At 42.5% G+C, this 18137-nt stretch overlaps 1 protein-coding gene across 1 annotated transcript in view; it reads right to left on the bottom strand.

The window, feature by feature from the left end:
* Positions 1–18137, bottom strand: part of ITGA9 (integrin subunit alpha 9) — a 231036-nt gene that overhangs the window by 176614 nt on the left and 36285 nt on the right. The window contains exons 10-15 of the mRNA XM_080383261.1: positions 16905–17010; positions 15361–15455; positions 12281–12371; positions 11680–11725; positions 8535–8689; positions 1474–1634 (exon numbers count right to left, since the gene is read on the bottom strand). Of these exons, the coding sequence (XP_080239387.1) occupies positions 1474–1634; positions 8535–8689; positions 11680–11725; positions 12281–12371; positions 15361–15455; positions 16905–17010 (654 nt within the window). The remainder of the gene's footprint in view (positions 1–1473; positions 1635–8534; positions 8690–11679; positions 11726–12280; positions 12372–15360; positions 15456–16904; positions 17011–18137) is intronic.

Here is an 18137-nt window from a genome sequence, read left to right as displayed (position 1 = left end):
TTATAGTTACTACCTTCACACTCCCAACATCAGCTAGAAATGCTACAATAAATTAAGTAGTTTCCTGGGCATATGTAGTTCTTTAATGAATTCTGTGTAGTACCCAAAACCTATAACGTGGCTAGTGGGAAAGAAATTATTATTGGGTTAAGATAGAAATGCATATGGCTCCTTTTCATCCAAACTCAATACATTAAAGCCTAACCAGTGTGCTCACTTGAGAAAGACCAGAATTAGTAAACTCACAGCCATATTTTCTAAATAATGGTAATCTCATGGGTCTACATTTTGTTTAATGAGCTTTTCCACAGCAGAAAGCAAAGGTTGTTCCAGAAACAAAAAACAGTGAAAGATACTTAGTGGCTTCCCAGAGATCCACACAACCTAACAGGACAGTATTTCCTCCTTGGCGGTCCCTGTTTAATTTAAAACAAAAAATTTTCTCTCAACAGCCATGCACAAAACATTGAGAAAGACAAAGGATTAATTGTATCTCCTGCTCTCACAGTTTTTAGGTACAAAGAAGCTTCCTGGAAAAGTTTATACATTTTGGGATGTCTGGACCTGTTGGATTCTCAAAACAAGACAGTGCCAAGTGATAGCCGTTGAATTCCAGCCACATTCATCTATGAGACTATGTCCTTCAGTAAGGACAATACGCAACTCACCACACAGCCATACTTCCCACTAGTCTGGGGATACAGATTAGTGCTTGTAAAACAGGTGGTTTAAATTTTTAAATCTATTCTGTACATATCTTAGCTGAAAAGGAAACTGTTGTTCTTACTTTGCAAGCACAATGGTACCTGGGTGAAATTTCCTCAACAACTGCTGCCAAGCAAAGACACTACAGTCCTAGCAGACCCTGGACAAAGAGTTTGTCACAGGAAGAACAGACCCTTTCCATGCGCCAGCATGTCTGGAAAGCATTCTCTCTATCCCATAGACACATGTGAAATTAAGCTATGCCACTGCTGTTTTCAAGCCCAGATGTAACCCAGGGTGCTCCTCAAACCCAAGAGCCCAGCTGCTTCAGGACAGACTCCATGCTATCCTGTCACTCCCATGCAGATTGCATCTCCAGCCCCTCGTGCAGTCAGACCTTACACAAAATTAAGCATTAAACCTACTGTTCCTGCCAAAACAAAAATTTGCCTCCTTATTTTGAATATAATAAGTGTAGCAACAAACCAAGCCAGAAGAAGAACGAACTCCCCTGCAAATGCACCTGATCAAAAGTAAGTAAAATATATATTCCTGGCACCAGGTCTTGAAGACCCAGTGGTCCTCAGACAGGCAAATTACATCAAGCAAAAAGTTCTGAGCTTCCACCCAAAAAAATTCATCTAACTGTCAAGGAAACAAAGAATGTCCGAAGTCAAGCAGCACCACTATAATTGGTTGAATAAATAAATAGATAAAAGAGTGGAAATGCAGAGAGGCCAACATAAGTAAGGACAGGAATGAACTGACCTTGACATATGCTAGGTAATGTTCACACTTTTCCTGCATGTATGACAGTTGTAACTTCTCTGTAATCTGCCCCACTGTCTCTCCAGAAGTCACAAAATAAACTCTGGGTTGCTGGCTCTTTTCCTTCTTTGCCACATCAGCTGTCAAGTTATAATTCAAACCTGTTTTAAAAAGGAAGAAGAAGAAAACAAAGGATGTCAGTGAACAATAGTTATTTTCTAACCACGTATCAATGGATCCTGTTGCCCCCAGGGCATATGTGCTTGAAGAAAGGTCAACCCTTGCAAGCCCTCAATCAATCACTTAAGTTTCCTGTGGCTGTACAAACCCCAATCCAATTACTAACGTACTCCCAGGTTTTGTGTTGCTACTTTCCCCAACCATTCCCCAGCCCATCCTTTCCCATAGGAAATGATGCATAAAAATACAGCTAGACACACACACTTAAGAAACAAAAGATGCTTAAACTACATTGCTAACAGAAAAAGCAAAACCACAACACAAGCAGCAGCTGCAGCCTCAAGCTTCGTTTTCCTTCTAGAAAAGCACAAACCATGCAAACGTCAGCCAGGATGTGACACTTCCTGATGATTACTTCTGTTGATTTGCAGTCATCTTAGCATTTAGATCTTAACTAGAGGTAGCTGCCTTGTACTCGGTATCCCCCTCTTCGATGTTACACACCCCTAGCAGTTCATAGAAGACATTCCCACAAACTAACGAGCTGTATCTCTGTAAATCCTGTTTCCTGCTGTTCTACAGGATAACAAGTTTAATACAATCGGTTGGTTTGTGACTGCATGTATCTTGTGCCCAAAAGAAAACTTATTTGTTACCTGAAATAGTCGTACAGCAACTGAGTAATCCAAGCTGACTACAACTTTCCTTTTGGTAAATACAACAGGAGCGATGAAACTACAATAGAAGCATCAATGCTTGTTCTGCTGCACTCTACAGAGAAGGAAAATGCTGGCATTGAGGTCCTTTCACTCATCACAGACCACAGCCTGCATTGATTTCAGCTGTTATCAGGGCAATAATGGGAATACCGTGAGACTGGCTCAATATAAATGGCTTAATTAGTTGATAAATACCAGTCAGCACCAGCTCCTGTGTTGATTCCTTACATATTGTAAGGTGCTTGCCAAATTATTGCTTTGGCTTTTATTTACAGGTCCTAAACACTGATGCCAGATAATATACTCCCCATAAAAGCAAACTTTTTGAAGCCAGAATTTTATAAACAATCAATGTAAATGTAACATATTCCTCAATCAGGGTCTCCAATACCAAATTTCAGCAAGGGATCTTTGCTGGATTTTGTTGTGTTTTTATTTGGTTTTGTGATGGTGGACTGTTTTAAATCGATGAAAATCCTAATCTCTCTAAATTAACACTGCTGTCAATGCTATCACCTTCAATCATTTCTCCACTAAAATTTCACTACGTTGAAGCATTTATTTAACGGTATCATAAAACTTGGTGCAAAAATCTTGGTGAACGTTCATAATTCACGTAATTTAAACTGACCTCACTTCCATTTGCTGTGTGTCATATTCTGACGAAAAGCTTACTCACAAGTTCACACAAAGCACCCAGAGACATACCCTAGGTAGTAACAAAAGCCACAGCTGAGGAATCAGCCTCACTACCACCACAGGGCTCCACCTGAACTCTTTTTTTCCCTTGCTTTTGGCAGAATAATTTGCTTAAAAGAATAACGCCTTGAAAGTGTTTCAAACTCCGACAAGCTCAGCACCAAAAACTCTCACTGAAGTAGTGTGTGCTCAGTCCCACTGACGAGCACCGCCTAAACAGGAAACACAGGGTTCAGCCTGTTTAAAATCCCAGCAGTCTCTTTCCTAACTTTTTTTTTAGTTTTTTAAAGTGTGCACACCCCACACCCATCCCCAATTGTTTCCCTTCTGCTTTCAAGACCTCACATGCACACACGCATGCCAAGATCTGCACCCGTGTCCCAAGAATAAAGACAAGCAAACCCGTTAGCAAAACCAGGCCCTGCGTAGGCAGAGGCAAAGAGCCCCGTGGGGAGACACAGCCCTCTTCAAAGGAGGAGCACCAAAGGAAGGCAGGTCTGGAGAGCTTTGGAAAGCTTGCAGGGTTGCCTGGCCAGGTTCGGAGGCTCTCTGAAGGAAGCACAACATAGAGACTGACACTGAACAATTCCTCGCTGCAGGCGCAGAGACACATCCCAACCCGAGGCCTAGGCCTCCAAGAAAAGCGATCCCAGCTACCATTTCTCCGAAACAGCAGTGGATGTTTTCAATCAAGCAGCATAGTTCCCATCCTCCCCCTGCCTACCCTTTATTTTGACAACTTGTTTCTATGTTATATCCAATGATGTCACATCAGTGGAAAAACTGAAGTATCATGAGTAAGGAGGTGTTGGGGTTTTTTTTCCCCTCCCCAGCTTCATTGCTTCCAAAAAGCAACCAGAGTGGGGAGATAACTGTCCAAACTTAGCACTGCTGCTGGTGTCAGTTCCTCCTGCACACTCCAGTAGGAGATTGAGAAGCAAGTTTTCGCTAGCAAATTAACTCTTCCAGGTAATGCCTTCAAATATTTGTCTAGCAGCTTTAAGCATCTCTGGTTAGAAATGTTTCTGGGGACCTGACCACCCAATTTCACATGGTCAAAACAAAACTCTGGCATGGATTTGATGAGCTCAAATGAATAGCTTGATTCTTCTAATTATTCCTCTTCCATCACTAAAGTTAAACGTCTAAAAGCTTCCATAACAGCTATCTCTGAGAAATTTTTGGTCATACCTGTAAAAGGACCACCAGCCAGCAGACCAAGCAAGTTACTCCAGCAGTAACAGATGCACCAAGTAAATGGCAGCAGGCATTTTAGAATGGATTTTCACCCTAAGTGTCACACACATACACATGACGCAAGTCATGCCCCTACTAAAGGCAGCCCTGAAGTAGACAGAAGTGAGGAGGGATTGAAACAGGGCAGCGACTTCAGTGAGCTAAAACAGGAATCACAGCTGGCTGTGCTAATGGAGGGGGTTACACACCCTGAGCCACCCAGCACATCTCTTCATCACCCACTCAGATGATGCTACAGCACACAAAAAGCAGACGGCAAAATGCCCAGCAGGAATAAGTACATCCATAAGTGCTTGTTAAACTACTAGCTATAGTGCTGATTCGCAGGCAGGAGGGGAGGCACCACAAGGAGAAGATGAAGAACTTACTGAATAATAAGAAAAAGCCATTGGAAGAGGAATGTGTTTCTTTGTGGTCTCTACCAGTGATGATGAGAAAATGATTCACGAACTTTGCTTGCTGAGAAAATCATTAGGTAATTAAAGTATTAAAAAAAAATTGCCCTAGCAAATGAAAACATAGGACATTCTCCCCACCCTCTTCCAAAAAGCTTTGCTTTTCCCCTTGCTTCAAACCTTGTTTCAAATACTCCCTCATAGTGTCGTCCCTACTAAGTAGGGAACCATCCTTGCTGTTCCATACACTGAACAACAGCTCCCTACAGCATCCCTGCTTCTGAGACGTTCAGAGGGCAGCACTGACACAGGCCTGCATCCAAGCAGACTAGAAACACTAGAGACAGACAGAAATAATACTCCTGCACCAGACTACAGCAGCCTACACATAAGAAGAGGAGTGTCCACTTTGGTCAAGTTTTGGATCCAACATGTTTCTCCAGTCCTAGAAACACATTCAACCACAGTGCAAATATCAAACAACCTGCCATCCCACACTAAATCTCACACCAGTCTTCCAGGCAACAGTATTTGGGACATGAGGACTACCCTAGACACAGATCAACACACAAGTGATGCACATCTCAAGTGAAGAGCACAGGAGAAATCCTGAAGCAGTATCTAATGCATCTAACTCTAGCCAAATGCCCCAACCCCTTCATTTCATAGCCACTAAAATTCACCTATTTCTCATCCTGGCACCATTATTATTGTTATTATTATTGTAGGGGAAATTATCCAGACAGTGAGTGCAAGTTTACTTCCATTCTCCTGCAGGGATGAATGCAGAAGCAGCGCCTGATGCAGAGATGCCAGCAGCCTCTGTTTTCTTGTCCTAGTCACCCAGGAGTGCATGGTCTGAACAGGCTGAAGCTTGCTCATCCAGGCTAGGAAAGGCCTTTCTCTCATCCCTCCCCTCCCTGCAGATACAGAGACCTCAGAGGAGACAAAGCAATGGCCCCTCAAGTGAGGGAGGAACAGCTTGAGTAAGCTTCTGAGATGAAAGGGTGAAAACTTAAAATACCATATTTCTCACACATCCAAGACGTACGAGAGGCTGTCTCTGTTGGTGGGTTTATGACTAGATGCTCAGCTTTCCAGCAAGCGCTGAGGCAGAGTGAAGGGTCAGACAATGCCTGGCACACAGTGCAGAGTGCATGCTTCACTTGGGCATGGCTCTTTGTTCAGATGAAAACCCTTCAGCAATAAATTCATACTTCTGAAGACCATAGTCTGCAAAGAGTATCCACAAAAGGGATGGGAATTACACTGTCTTTGGCAGTATCAAACAGTATCTATGAACACAGATCCTCAAATAGCTGTTACATGACCAGCAGTATTGCAACTACCACTAGAATTGGGGGGGGGGGGGGGGGGGGGGGGGCAGGGAGCGGAAGGAAAAGAAAAGAAAAGGACAGTAGGGAAGGTATGTATGCTTATATGGAAGTGTGCAGCAGTGCTAGATTAAGACAACTTCCCTTCACATGCCAGTTAACAAAATAAACACACATTCAAATAAGCATTGAAGATAAACATTTGCACAGAAGAATGCTGCCTGTACGTTCCGCTTGGCTTTCTAAACATTATGTAGTAGGTGACCAACTTCAACTGCCCAAAAGCAAGAGCAACACCCAGCTTTTCACCAGTAAGCAGCAGCCTTGAGTGTCCATACTGACAAGCCTTAGAGGAGCAGCGTTTCCAGTGAGCACTGTGTTCTCCCTATCTGACTTAGCAGATTGCCCCCAGACACCCAGAGATGAGATGATCCCCAGCACTTTTAGCCACAAACCTTTGACACAGCATTTTAATATCTCCTTTCAGAGGTGTTACGGCCTTTCAGAATCCGAACTGGACAATTATGTATTTACAGGGATATTCTTTTTTTTTTTCTCCCCACATTTAACCACATAGGAGAGGAACCACTGCAGTATTTCCATGAATTGTTCCACCCTTTGTTAATTGACACTCTTCAACTGCAACATAATTAAAATGGCCTGATTGTTAGACTACAAACTGAAAGCTTATTTGAGGTATTTTATCCAAATCATATCCCCAAGGAGTTTTATACAGTCAGATAGTTCTGGCTTCAGTTTTTTCAAGACAAATCATTTTGCTAGAAGCATTGTATAAAAGGACAATGGTTGGAAGTTTTATAATCATTCACTTAATAGTCAAAAAATTCCTTGTAATGACATAGATGTTACTTGCCAAAGAAGATGCACATGTGCTTTCACCACAATAAATCATTGGGAGTACAGTTTGTATCACAACACAGGGGAATTCAATTGGCTCTTACAAGACATGATGAACAGGAAGATAGGTCTTTTGCAAACAAGGGGAACAGATATTTAGACTGGGGGAAAAAAAGGCAGCTCACCTCTTAGCCACAGGTCCAGAGACATGAAATTAAAGCAAAGGACGCATTTTAAGCAGTACTCCCAGGAACATAAGAAAACCTAGTTATTCAGAAAATCTATTAGGTAATTTTCAGAAAGGAATTAACACCCCTGGAGCACTCAGAGATAAGTGTTTTCTTAACTGACAGAGTACCAGGCAGTACAAAAACTACTCTATCAAAGCACGTATTTGTCTGCTGAGAGTCATCATTTACAGGCAAGGAAAAAGTGCAAAAAGCAACTGAAGTCTCAATTGCACCAAGATGTTAAAATCCAGAGGAACCTTAAATTTAGTAACTCCACTCTTTTGAGCTGTTCAGGTGACAAAGTGACAAACTGCAGAGAGCAACTTCAATAAACAGTTTGTAGTTCTCACTCCATGTGAATGGCAGGAGAAGTAACAAGAAGCTGCCACCTTCTCAGACTCATTTAAAATCCAAATACTGCAGCAGGCTCTGCCTAAGGGGATGCAGAGATGCAACTCTTACTCTTTCAATTAGCGGCTCAGAAAGGCTGGGGCACAGAGCAGGAAGAGGCACTGCTTCCCTGAGCTCCTCATCAGATCCACTGAAAAAATGCAGCACAGTTAGACTGAGGTATCTTCCTTAAGCAGCACACTGCAAGTCCTCTGCCATTCCTAAAGCACGGTGAAAGTAAAATACCGTGGCTGAATTAAATAAACCCAGACTTTACAATATTTAGAAACACTGTATCTATCCCACACCGCTTCAGGCAATACCTAAGACTTCTAAACACTGGGATGTAAAAGACTTCAGTGTTATTTCAATGCAGCCAAGACCTAAGGTGTGTAATTGTGCAAGCCTTTACACAATTCCATTCATCCAAGAAACTCCATGTGTTTTACAGAGACTAACCTGGAAGATATTTTGACATCAGTAAAATACTGGGCTGTTTATAATAATTTTCCAGACAAGTAAACTGAGGTACAGAAAAGGATTCACTCATGTCTGGTAGGTATTCAGATTTATAGAGCTCTGTTTCAAGAGCTCCTTGTAGAGTTTCAAAACCTGTTAATCTGGAACAAATCACAGCTGCTTTCTGATAACATTGAGAGAGGGTATGAATACAAAAATGCATTATAAGTTCAATATTCCCTGTTTACCTCTTGATAACACACCAATTGCTTCTGTGTTCTCTATCCTCACAATAAGCCCAAGGACACATTTCCCTCCTTTCCCTGAGGAAGAAACTGCCCTAGTATTAAATCAGCTTCACCAGAAGGTAAAAGCACGTCTAGGAAATTTCTCAGGGAGCCTCCAACTTTCTGGAATTGTATAGCCCAGCTCCCCTCAAAACAACTTATTTTACATAAAAGCTCTGTAACTGACTCTAAAGGGAGCCCTCAACTCCAGGTCAACCTGCTAGCATGCCCAGGGATGGTGCAGACACCTTACCTATTTCTCCAGGAACACGCTTGCCACTGAAGCGAAAGCATGCTGTGACATTGAGGCAGTTCACTGGCTGCAAGCCATCATGGCACTGAGGAGCTGTGATATTGATGGACGCAGGCAGGAAAATGGAGATGTCCATGGTAATGACAGGCCTGGATCTGGAGATCAACAGAGAATTGGAATTGAGTGATCGTTCAGAGGGAAGTTGTCAGCCAAAAGAAAATAAATTCCATAAACCACATGATTTCAAGCAGACATGAAAAATAAGAGAGTGCATTTCAAATGTAAGATAAATTAGCACTTGACCTAGCTGGCAAGTACTACTAGTGTCTGAATAAAAACCAAAATGTCAGCTTGAAGTTCAGTGCTCAGATACAGACTGCAGGCAGGCATCTGAGGAAACTTAACAGATGATAATAGTGATAATACTCTCCAGCAAAAGTTGCATAAAGCCTTCCTGATGACTGAAGAGGATTACAAAAGTAGCACAATGGCAACCAAGGACAACATGCTCATGCAAGTGAGACTGCTTAGCAAGCAGACTAGATGACCAGGAACAGGTAAGTGGAGACCTTAGGCTTTCAGAGAATGGTCTACAGTCAAATTGGTGGCCTGAAAGTCAATGAGGGAGCACACGGGTAGGAGATGGATCCATATACAATTTTTCTGGCAGTATAAGGGCGACAAAAACCACCAAATTCATGTTTTCTGGAGGAGGGAACATTTGGCTGATTCCCTCCTGGCAAGTGGTAAGGATTGAATACTGTTTTCCTGCTGCTGAACTCTGTTCACCTGGTGCACTATGAACAAAAGCTTTCTACCCTTGCAATTCTACCACCAGGTCATTGCAACAATTATTCTCAGCTGAAGACCATCTTGGCCAGAATCACAGAGCAAGCCAAGAGCCATCAGAGCCCAGGTGGGTCTCCTCCGTCATACAACATGGAAGCCCCACCAGCTTGGTTCAGAAAACCAGCCCAGAAACCCAGGCTCTCCTGAGCCATCCCCAGCACAGGACTTCAGCTCAAAAATTCACCGAGTGTTATTCTTCGTGGTTTCAATTCTGCACATGTTCAACATGAACATGTTCTTCCAAAACCAACTCCGGTATTTAAAAAAAATGTGCAGCAACCAGCAGATTCACTTCTAACGTAGTCCCGGCAGCCATGCAAGGCCAGACCACGTAAGTAAACCACTTCAGGACTCTCACTCCACAAGCCACTTTATTCGGAGGCAGGGGAGAGGGGGGAGAAGAGAGTGGGGGCTATGGTTACACCTAATTCATATTGAGTGGAACAAGATTCACATCAATCTATAAGACAGCTGCTTAGACTATTTTACCACAAGCTGAAATAACAGTGCAAGTTCACATTTTCAGATGGAGGATGAAGATAAATACTAACTCTAGAAATATATATAGAGGCGGGGCAAGGGGGAGAAGAAAAGGAGGAAAGAGAGTGAGCTTCCTTGGATCATTTCACACCTTCAAAAAACCCTCTTTCCAAATGCTTGGGGAGACATAGAAGAGTAAATGCTATAACTGATCTAAAAAAACAATACTTCTCCAGCCATGTTGCACTGTGTGATTTTTCCTTAACATTAGCTCACTTGGTTATTCACTGGGAAAAAAAACACCCAATGCATCTGTCAAATGGCCATACACACACACGAGCAATACAACAACAATCCACCCCAAGTCACCGCGGCTTCCACCAAAGCCTTTAACATCACTTGGCAAAACATGTGTTGGTTTTGGCCAAAGGACTTCACAAAGGCTTCTGGAAGGGTAAGGGTGAGGAAAAAACCCCAAAACTTATTTCTTTATCCTAATCTGAATCTAAACAGCAAGAAGGACACACTGTAAATCGCCAGTAGCAGCAATTAATCAGGCTGCCCACAAAGTCAGTTGGTAATGTGTTAATTTCCTCTGAAATGCACAAGCATGACTGAACACGTGGACAGAGGTCACCATGCTGTTGTGATGCATGTTGTTTTAAACATCACAGCAAGCCTTTCAGATTCCATCCCCACCCCCCAAGTAACAGTAATGCCAGAGAAAAATGCACAGTTTTCTTTCTAGTAGTTTCAGAGATACAGGGTTGCAAGACCTCATCTGGGGCATGGCACACCTTTTCACAGAAGCAGCAACTGGCTGTGCACGATGAAGGAAGAGAAAACTCTTCAGAAGACTTGACCACCTGCCACACTGATCATCAAAAGCACTTCTTCCACTCCCTCCTTTTTCTTTTTGTTTTGTTTCACAGATTCAAATGGAAACAGAGCCAAGTTTTTCCTGCCTTGAACAGAAAGCAGGCTGGCACATCCATTCTGCAGCTCCAGCATTTGTCTTGCCCGTCTCACCACACGCCTGTGTCTTCCAATGAGATAAAGGAGTCCCTAGTGACTTCTACTTCTAATGACATCTAGGTATTGACAGGATTTTTCCATTAAATATTAACAAGTGTAACAACAGCGCTACTGGCATAATACAAACTTCCTGTTCTCTTCCCCAGGTCTGTGTATCTCAAGCCTGCTCCTACTCTAACTCTCCATTTGCATAATCTGGTGAACGAAACTGTCACACCTCTCTCCATCAGATGAAACAAGCAATTGCACTTAACTCATATACCCGAAACAGCACCCCAAATCCTGTGTGCATTGAAAATGTCCCTGTATTTCATTTCCCTGAAGATTCCTATTTCATTCTGCATCCCATTATAACTTACAAAATTACTCCTGGCATCATATACAGCTGGCTTTTTACTCAACTGCATTCCCTTAAATCATATTTTATTTACTTTATGTAAATGTATGAACAATAAAAAAGCCTGCTTATAAATTCAGAGCAACCTTTCTAAAGAGGCACTGAGATGCAACACATCTCCTTCTGGCTCTAACCCTTTGTTTTCTTCATAGTCTTGGGAGTCCTATGTATTGTCATCCCTTGCTATGCTGTTTAAATTAGGTTGTACATTCCTTGACATCATCCGTGTCTAAGGTTCTACTTAAAAAGTAATCCAGCTTGCTGCTTCTGACCACAGTAACTTAGGGAGAAAACTGGAGTTGTGGAGGTCTCAGACCACAAAAGATATAAACAGAAAACAGACAAAGAGAAGACAACAGCAGATGAAAAAGATGTTCACCTCACCTCAGAAGTACCACATTGTCTGACAAGAAGGCTCCAACAGTCATATCTGAAATTTTTATAATATTGAGGCAGTTACAAAGGAGGCACAGAATGCAGTTGGCTCAAAACAGTTGCTAAATTACAGAGCATATATCTAAAAAAAGCATTTTTCTGACTTAAATCAGCCAGTTGGTCCCTTCAAATATAATTATGTCATAAGTATTATAACTGGAGAATTAGATCTGTGATTTTACTTTACTTCACTTCTACTTCACTGTTTGATTTTGGTTATTACTATTATATTATTGTCTACATTATTTTTTAAAACATTGTCATCATGACTGAGTAGCTTCCAAGAAACTTACAACCTTGGCCAGATACTGAAATTTTCTACTTTAATATCTCGGTCCTTCATCATGACTCCCCAAACACCTGAATTAAGCAATCAGCTCAAATTCTTACCAAGAGCTTCAAATAACAAAGGGAAAAGGGAAGAAAATGCTCAGCTTCATTGGCTTCCCACAATGGTAGGAACCAGCAACCTGAAAATGATCACCTCTGCTCTTTTCTATCCTGTGGTTGCATTTCCCTAGTGCTCTCACTGCCAGAGCAGCAGACATACCTGGATAACCATTGCTATCCATATCAACTCCCCCTGATATGGACTGGCCAAACATGCGCAGCATCGGGTTTATTGTTTGCCCAGACAGCTTCTGCAGCAGAAAACACGGGAGAGAAATCAGTCAGTAACACAAAGCATCCTTCAATAAAGTAAAAAACCCCAAACAAACAAAAAAACCCAACCACAACCCAAAACCACAAACCCTCCAAAACCTTCAAGCCCTATTTTCATGGTCACCGGGGCTCTTTTCCATGGGCTGGAAGTGCCGCACATCTGCAGGCTCACACTGCACCCACGCAGCCCTGAGCAGGAAGGCTGTTGACTGCAGGAAGCCCTTCTGCTCTGGGCTAGGAGGCGGCCAGTGTTGACTGGGAGTAAAAAACACACCTGCATTACAACCCTCATGCAGACCCAAGCAAAATAAAGAACACATCAAACAGATTTCTTGCGGGAGGGGCGGGGAGGAAATCTAACTGCACCCTAGAGATTTTCTCACTTTTTTTTTTTTTCTCTGCATTACCTTTATTTCTGCAAATAAAAGTTTTAATGGCATCTTCACAAAATTAATGATTAATTGAAACAGAAAATCCTGCACAGCCATTCCTTTGCACAGAGTTTGCCAGTGTACTCAAAATCAAAATGATTAATTTTCATCCCACTTGGAAATTCTGGTTTCCATCAGCTATTATGCAGTATTTTGTGTCAGTTTGGAAGCTGCATCTCATTTCTGCCTCCCCAACTCAAAGATTAATTAACTTCTAACATAGCTTCTTTTTTTTTTCTTAATTACTAAAACAAAAACATTATCTAAACGTTTTGAATTGCAAACACCTTTGTCTGAAGCAAATTAATATATCAAAATCTCATTTTCTAAGAAGGCAATCAGATGTATCCCAGCTCTCATTCATTATGCTGGGCCACCAGTGGAAGACCTGAACTCAGACCGACATCTGACTGCAGAAGTTACAGACAGAGGAAACCTATCCCATGAAGTAATTTTGAGGCTGTTGGTGGTGCTCCACAGCTTGTGACATGCAACCAGCTTTTCCTGGCCCTCCCATAAAAGGACATAATATTGGACAAAAGGTCAGACAGGAAATTCGTGGGGAAAAAAAAGGCAAGTTGAAGGGAAGAAAGATATCCTGCAGTCCTGACAACCAGTTAAAAGGGAAGCCAGTGCTTCACCGTGTACAGATGTCCTTTTCCTACTTGTGGGCAGATAAGATTAAGACAACTGGAAGTAACTTCCTCCCCACATTACACTCGATACATTCACATTTTTGGGGGGTCCCAGTCAGGGTGGTAAATCCCGCCTGCAGACATCCCAGTGGACATCTGCAGGCTATTATGGCCTAGAAGGCAGAGGTATAATGCTGCTCTGCTTTTAAGTGCCATGAATGAAAACAGCAGGCCACAAGGCCAATTAAGCTGCTCCTGCTCAAAGCCACCACTAAAGCTGCTGAAGGGACGTGAGGGAACAACATTGATCAGCAATTTAAATGATGAAGGAGGGGACACAAAGTGAAAAGGGTGAAAACATATACCCTGCAGTCCCCCTTCACCTCTCAGCTTATTTAAAAAAGGAAATCCAAGGCATTAAGATGGCTCAGGAGTATAGTAATAAGGTACAAAACGTCTTTCACCTCTGGGTTCAACTCCAGGGCAGGCAGGTAAAGAGCTGGATTGTTACACAGCTTTTTTGATTGCATGTGGGAGATGAACTGGTGGTGTGCCTGGTGCCCTGCAGCACACACTGGGAAATGGCACCGAGACACTGCCCGTAAGTGGTGCCCCCTCAGCTGCCTCAGGCCAGGGGACAATAAAAGGAATGGTATCAAGAGTCAATGACCACAGTACTCTGCCACCTTCTCAAGCTGGGCTTTGTCCCACTGACCAAGCAGAGAGGCAAACACTATGTCTGCTGGCCTTGGTCCAGTGGGGAGGGAGAGATTGCAAGCAGGACGTTTCACTTCCCACCTGCTGATCTAGCCTCATTCAAAATTGTAAAATTTTCCCATGAATGATGAAAAAAAAGATAAAAATCTGACCCTTTTCAGCAAGAATTGGAAATCTCCAGGTTTTCCAACAGTCAGAGAAGAACAGCAAGAAATGGGCAGAAACCTCCACATGCCACACAGTAATGCATTTCAGAAATATCCAGAAAGTCATTCAACATCTTTTTTTTTTTTTTTCTAAAAAGCAGCACATGGCATATACACGGTCAAAGGAAGAAGGACTAAACTTCTATGGACTGTTAGAAGAGTCTCCAATATAACCACTAAACTCTTTAATTCTGCTTAAAATGATTTACCATGAAGGATCCCACCCAGAAACAAAACAAAACAACCAGAACTTCAAACACATGGAAGGAGGGAATATTCAGGCTCCCTGAAAAAAAGAAACATGCTAGACAGAAACCAGGGGACACATGTTGGGCAGCATGAGCACAAAATTTATCTTCTCTACCGCCTGGCTACAGCAGCTAAATTGCACTGTGTCATCTCTGCACAAGATGCTATAGCATATCCCAGCTGAGATTTCACTTCACAGTAACGGTTAGGGGAATGGCACCCAAGAACGGCCTTGTGATACATTGTCACATTGCAAGGAGGAGGCCAACAAGATGGGTAAAGAGGCTTCTGCAGGGCACAAAAGAAAACTGACTACCTCTTCCTTCTCACTAAGCCTGCTTCTGCAGGAAGAAAATGCAGCCTCCTAACTCCCCACTGGGCTCTCCATAATTTGTATGCTCAACGTCTCCATGTTTTAACTTCTTCTCTGCAGCAGTATTATTTCTAGAAACTGACAGTCAAACCCTAAGACTTTATTTGCTTCAAGAAGGAGGCTACAGCTGATAGCTATAACAAAAGATAGCAAAAAATATCTTCTGACTAACACAACTTTACCCTACAAGCATAGATATTGAAAAACATGGGGAGAAGCCACCTTCACACAGGACTGAGAAAAGAATGTAGAGCTATGACAAAGCTACCCATAAAGGGACCCCTAAGTATGGTTTATTTCTGCAGGCCCTGGGAAAGTGACTTCAGATACGTATCATAAACAACAACGTCACATACCATAGAGTACTGAGGTACGATACCATTGGCATCCCCATGGTAGATGTACACTGCTCCTATGTAGTTATCCTCCTTAGGTGCTCCAATGGCAACATCTGTAGAACAGTACAGATTATAAACATTTCATAATTCATTCCATTAATCCAAATTTCTCCCAATTCTAGAAGCCAGCTATCCATAGGAAAATAACTCCCCATGACAAAGATGATCAGCAGCTCATGTGAACCTGGCTAGGAGGAACTGTTTGATTTAAGGAAGAACTCATGTTAAGATAAACTTAAAAAAACCCACAAATGTATACGAATTTGTACATGCATGTGGCTCTGCTATGCCTAATTAGAAATGTGCTTGTTACGAAAATGTGTTTATTAACTAGCAACCATGATCAAAAAGTTATTTTAGAATCCTTTCATATCAAAATCTGCAATCCAGGGCAACACCAGCTTTGTGAACCAAGACAGCATTGGCAAAACATTTATTGTAGTATTATATTAAGTTTGCTTGAAAATCCAAGGCTCCAGAATGAGGCTGGGTATATCAAATGGATGGGCAGGAAGAAAAAAAGGCTGCTGAGGGTGCACTTTCAAATTACATTTGATCCCATTTAACTGCAAACTCCTGCAGAAAGAGTGCTCCCACCTCCCATTCTCCTCTCTTCGTCGGATCTAGTGACTACACAACTGCTAACATTAAACTCTTCCCAACGGCTTCATAGCCACAGACTGATTCAACACACTCTGCTCTCTCTCCATCACAGTCAACCCACAAGAAGCAGCAAGAACACACAAATGCATGTCCAGGTGCAGAGCAAGAGCATGCCTACCATCTGTGAGGGCAATCTGCAACAAGTTTGGATTAGGCTTAATGGGCTACCATGCCCTGAGTGGGCTGGAAAAAAAATCAATTCAGGCACACAGAGTAAGTCATCCTTTGTTTGGAAGTCCTTAATCCGCACTGCCAGAAATCAGGGCAGAAAGGTGCCAGCATCAACACTTTGCTCTCACCTATTGCTATCACAGCATCGGGCCTCACACCAAATAGCCTTCAAAAGGAGCAGAGATAGAATAAAGCAAAGAGAGAAATTATTAATAGAGTACATGCTATCAAGACTGAGAAGCTGCTTCTAAATTACACATCATGCTAAGAAACGTGATTAGGTCAACAAAACTGGAAAGACTTGAAGACATAAGAAAATGGGAAAGAAGAAAGAAGTCAGACATAAGTTTTGTTTAGGTTGTGGGTATCTAAAGCCTTTTATAAACCATACAGGGAAGAAGAAAATGCAACAGGCAAGGAAAGCAATGCAGTGTTAATGAGATTGGGGTGCACGTTGCAAGGACATGAACTAAACCCACCTCAAGGACAATCAGTTACAAAAGACTTTTGCAGACAAATCCTACACAAGCACATATAACCTTTGTGCAAGTCCAGGGTTTGGAGGAGCAATAGATGCCACATAGCACCCAGCCATGCAAGCAGACTGGCAGTGCTGCCAGTCCTGCTGGCATTTCCAAAGAAACATCCCAGGAAGAAAGCACACCAACCTGGGAAGCCATCATCATCAATGTCACCAAGGGCAGCCATGCTCTCCCCAAAGTGTGCGTTGTAGGCGCTGTCACCGTCCAGGACAAGCTGCTCTTCCAGCACTCCCTAGCAAGCAGGAAATAAAAACAGTGTCAGAGAAACGGTGCAAGCCCTGGATGAGGTGAGCTTTCCCACGGGAGGTGCCCATGCACTGTGGGAAGCAGCTGGGGCAGAGCTGCAGCCTAGCTCTCACCCTCACTACACATGGATCACCTGGGTGCTAGAAATAGTATTTATTTGGATGTTTAACCTTCCGTCTTTTTTTTTTAAGGGAGGTGGGGCAGGGGGGTGAAGAAGCACACGAGTGATACAACTAAAATGCTAATTTAACTAAATGATAACCCAATGATGTAACTAAAAGCAGTCATAGGGCTTGGTGAGCTCATGAAGGTTTCCAGATGCCTAAAACGTAACAGCCCAGAGTTTGTTCTGCTGGCAGATTACATCTGAGGAGTGAAATCCTCAGTCCAGGCTTATTCAGCTAAACTCCAATGAGTTGAGGAGAATTCTCCCCTAAGCAAAGAACATTTGGGCAATTGGATTTGAAAACTCTTTAAGATTGGACAGAGGGATTAAAGCAAAGTCCCCCCAAAGCCTTCTGAAATTAAGAATAAGAAAAGAGATTCAATGAAATAAGCAGTCAGAGGAAAGTTCAGAATAAAGTAGCTTTGTACTCCTATGCCATGAGAAGCCTTATATGGATCTGGTATTTCTTGACCACCCAGTTTCTGGTCAAATACATAAGCTTTAGTTTCTTGCAGTCTTCCCTCAAGGGGAAAGGAACATTTCCACAAGAAAACAACATTTAGTTACGCAATCCAACTCTGTACCCACCTCAAGGGTTGTTTTGGTTTGGTTTTGCTTCCTTTGTGAATGAGAGTAAACTGCCCTCTGGAACATGTAATAAAATCTTTTTCTTGGCTGCAGGGAGTTGCTGACTTTAAGAAAATCCCACATAATGAAATTGAAACACAACAGAGAGGAGACAGGCAGGCCTGTATGTGCAACTCCCTTCTTTGCAGTCCTCACAGGGAAGGGCGAAATATCAGTGTATTAAATCTAGTATGACTATGCATGCTTGTATTACAATGCAGTTTGCTCTGATCGGCTGCAATGACTTCTTAAGCAATGGTGCTTGCAGTATGAAACAGTTTGAAATGTCCAAGTCCCAAAATAAAACCCACAGTCCTGCA

The sequence above is a fragment of the Falco punctatus genome (assembly GCF_963210335.1).
Source record: "Falco punctatus genome assembly, chromosome: 4".
NCBI classification, from domain to species: domain Eukaryota; kingdom Metazoa; phylum Chordata; class Aves; order Falconiformes; family Falconidae; genus Falco; species Falco punctatus.
The sequence above is the reverse complement of the archived record's forward strand: the minus strand, read 5'-3'. Positions and strand labels throughout refer to the sequence as shown.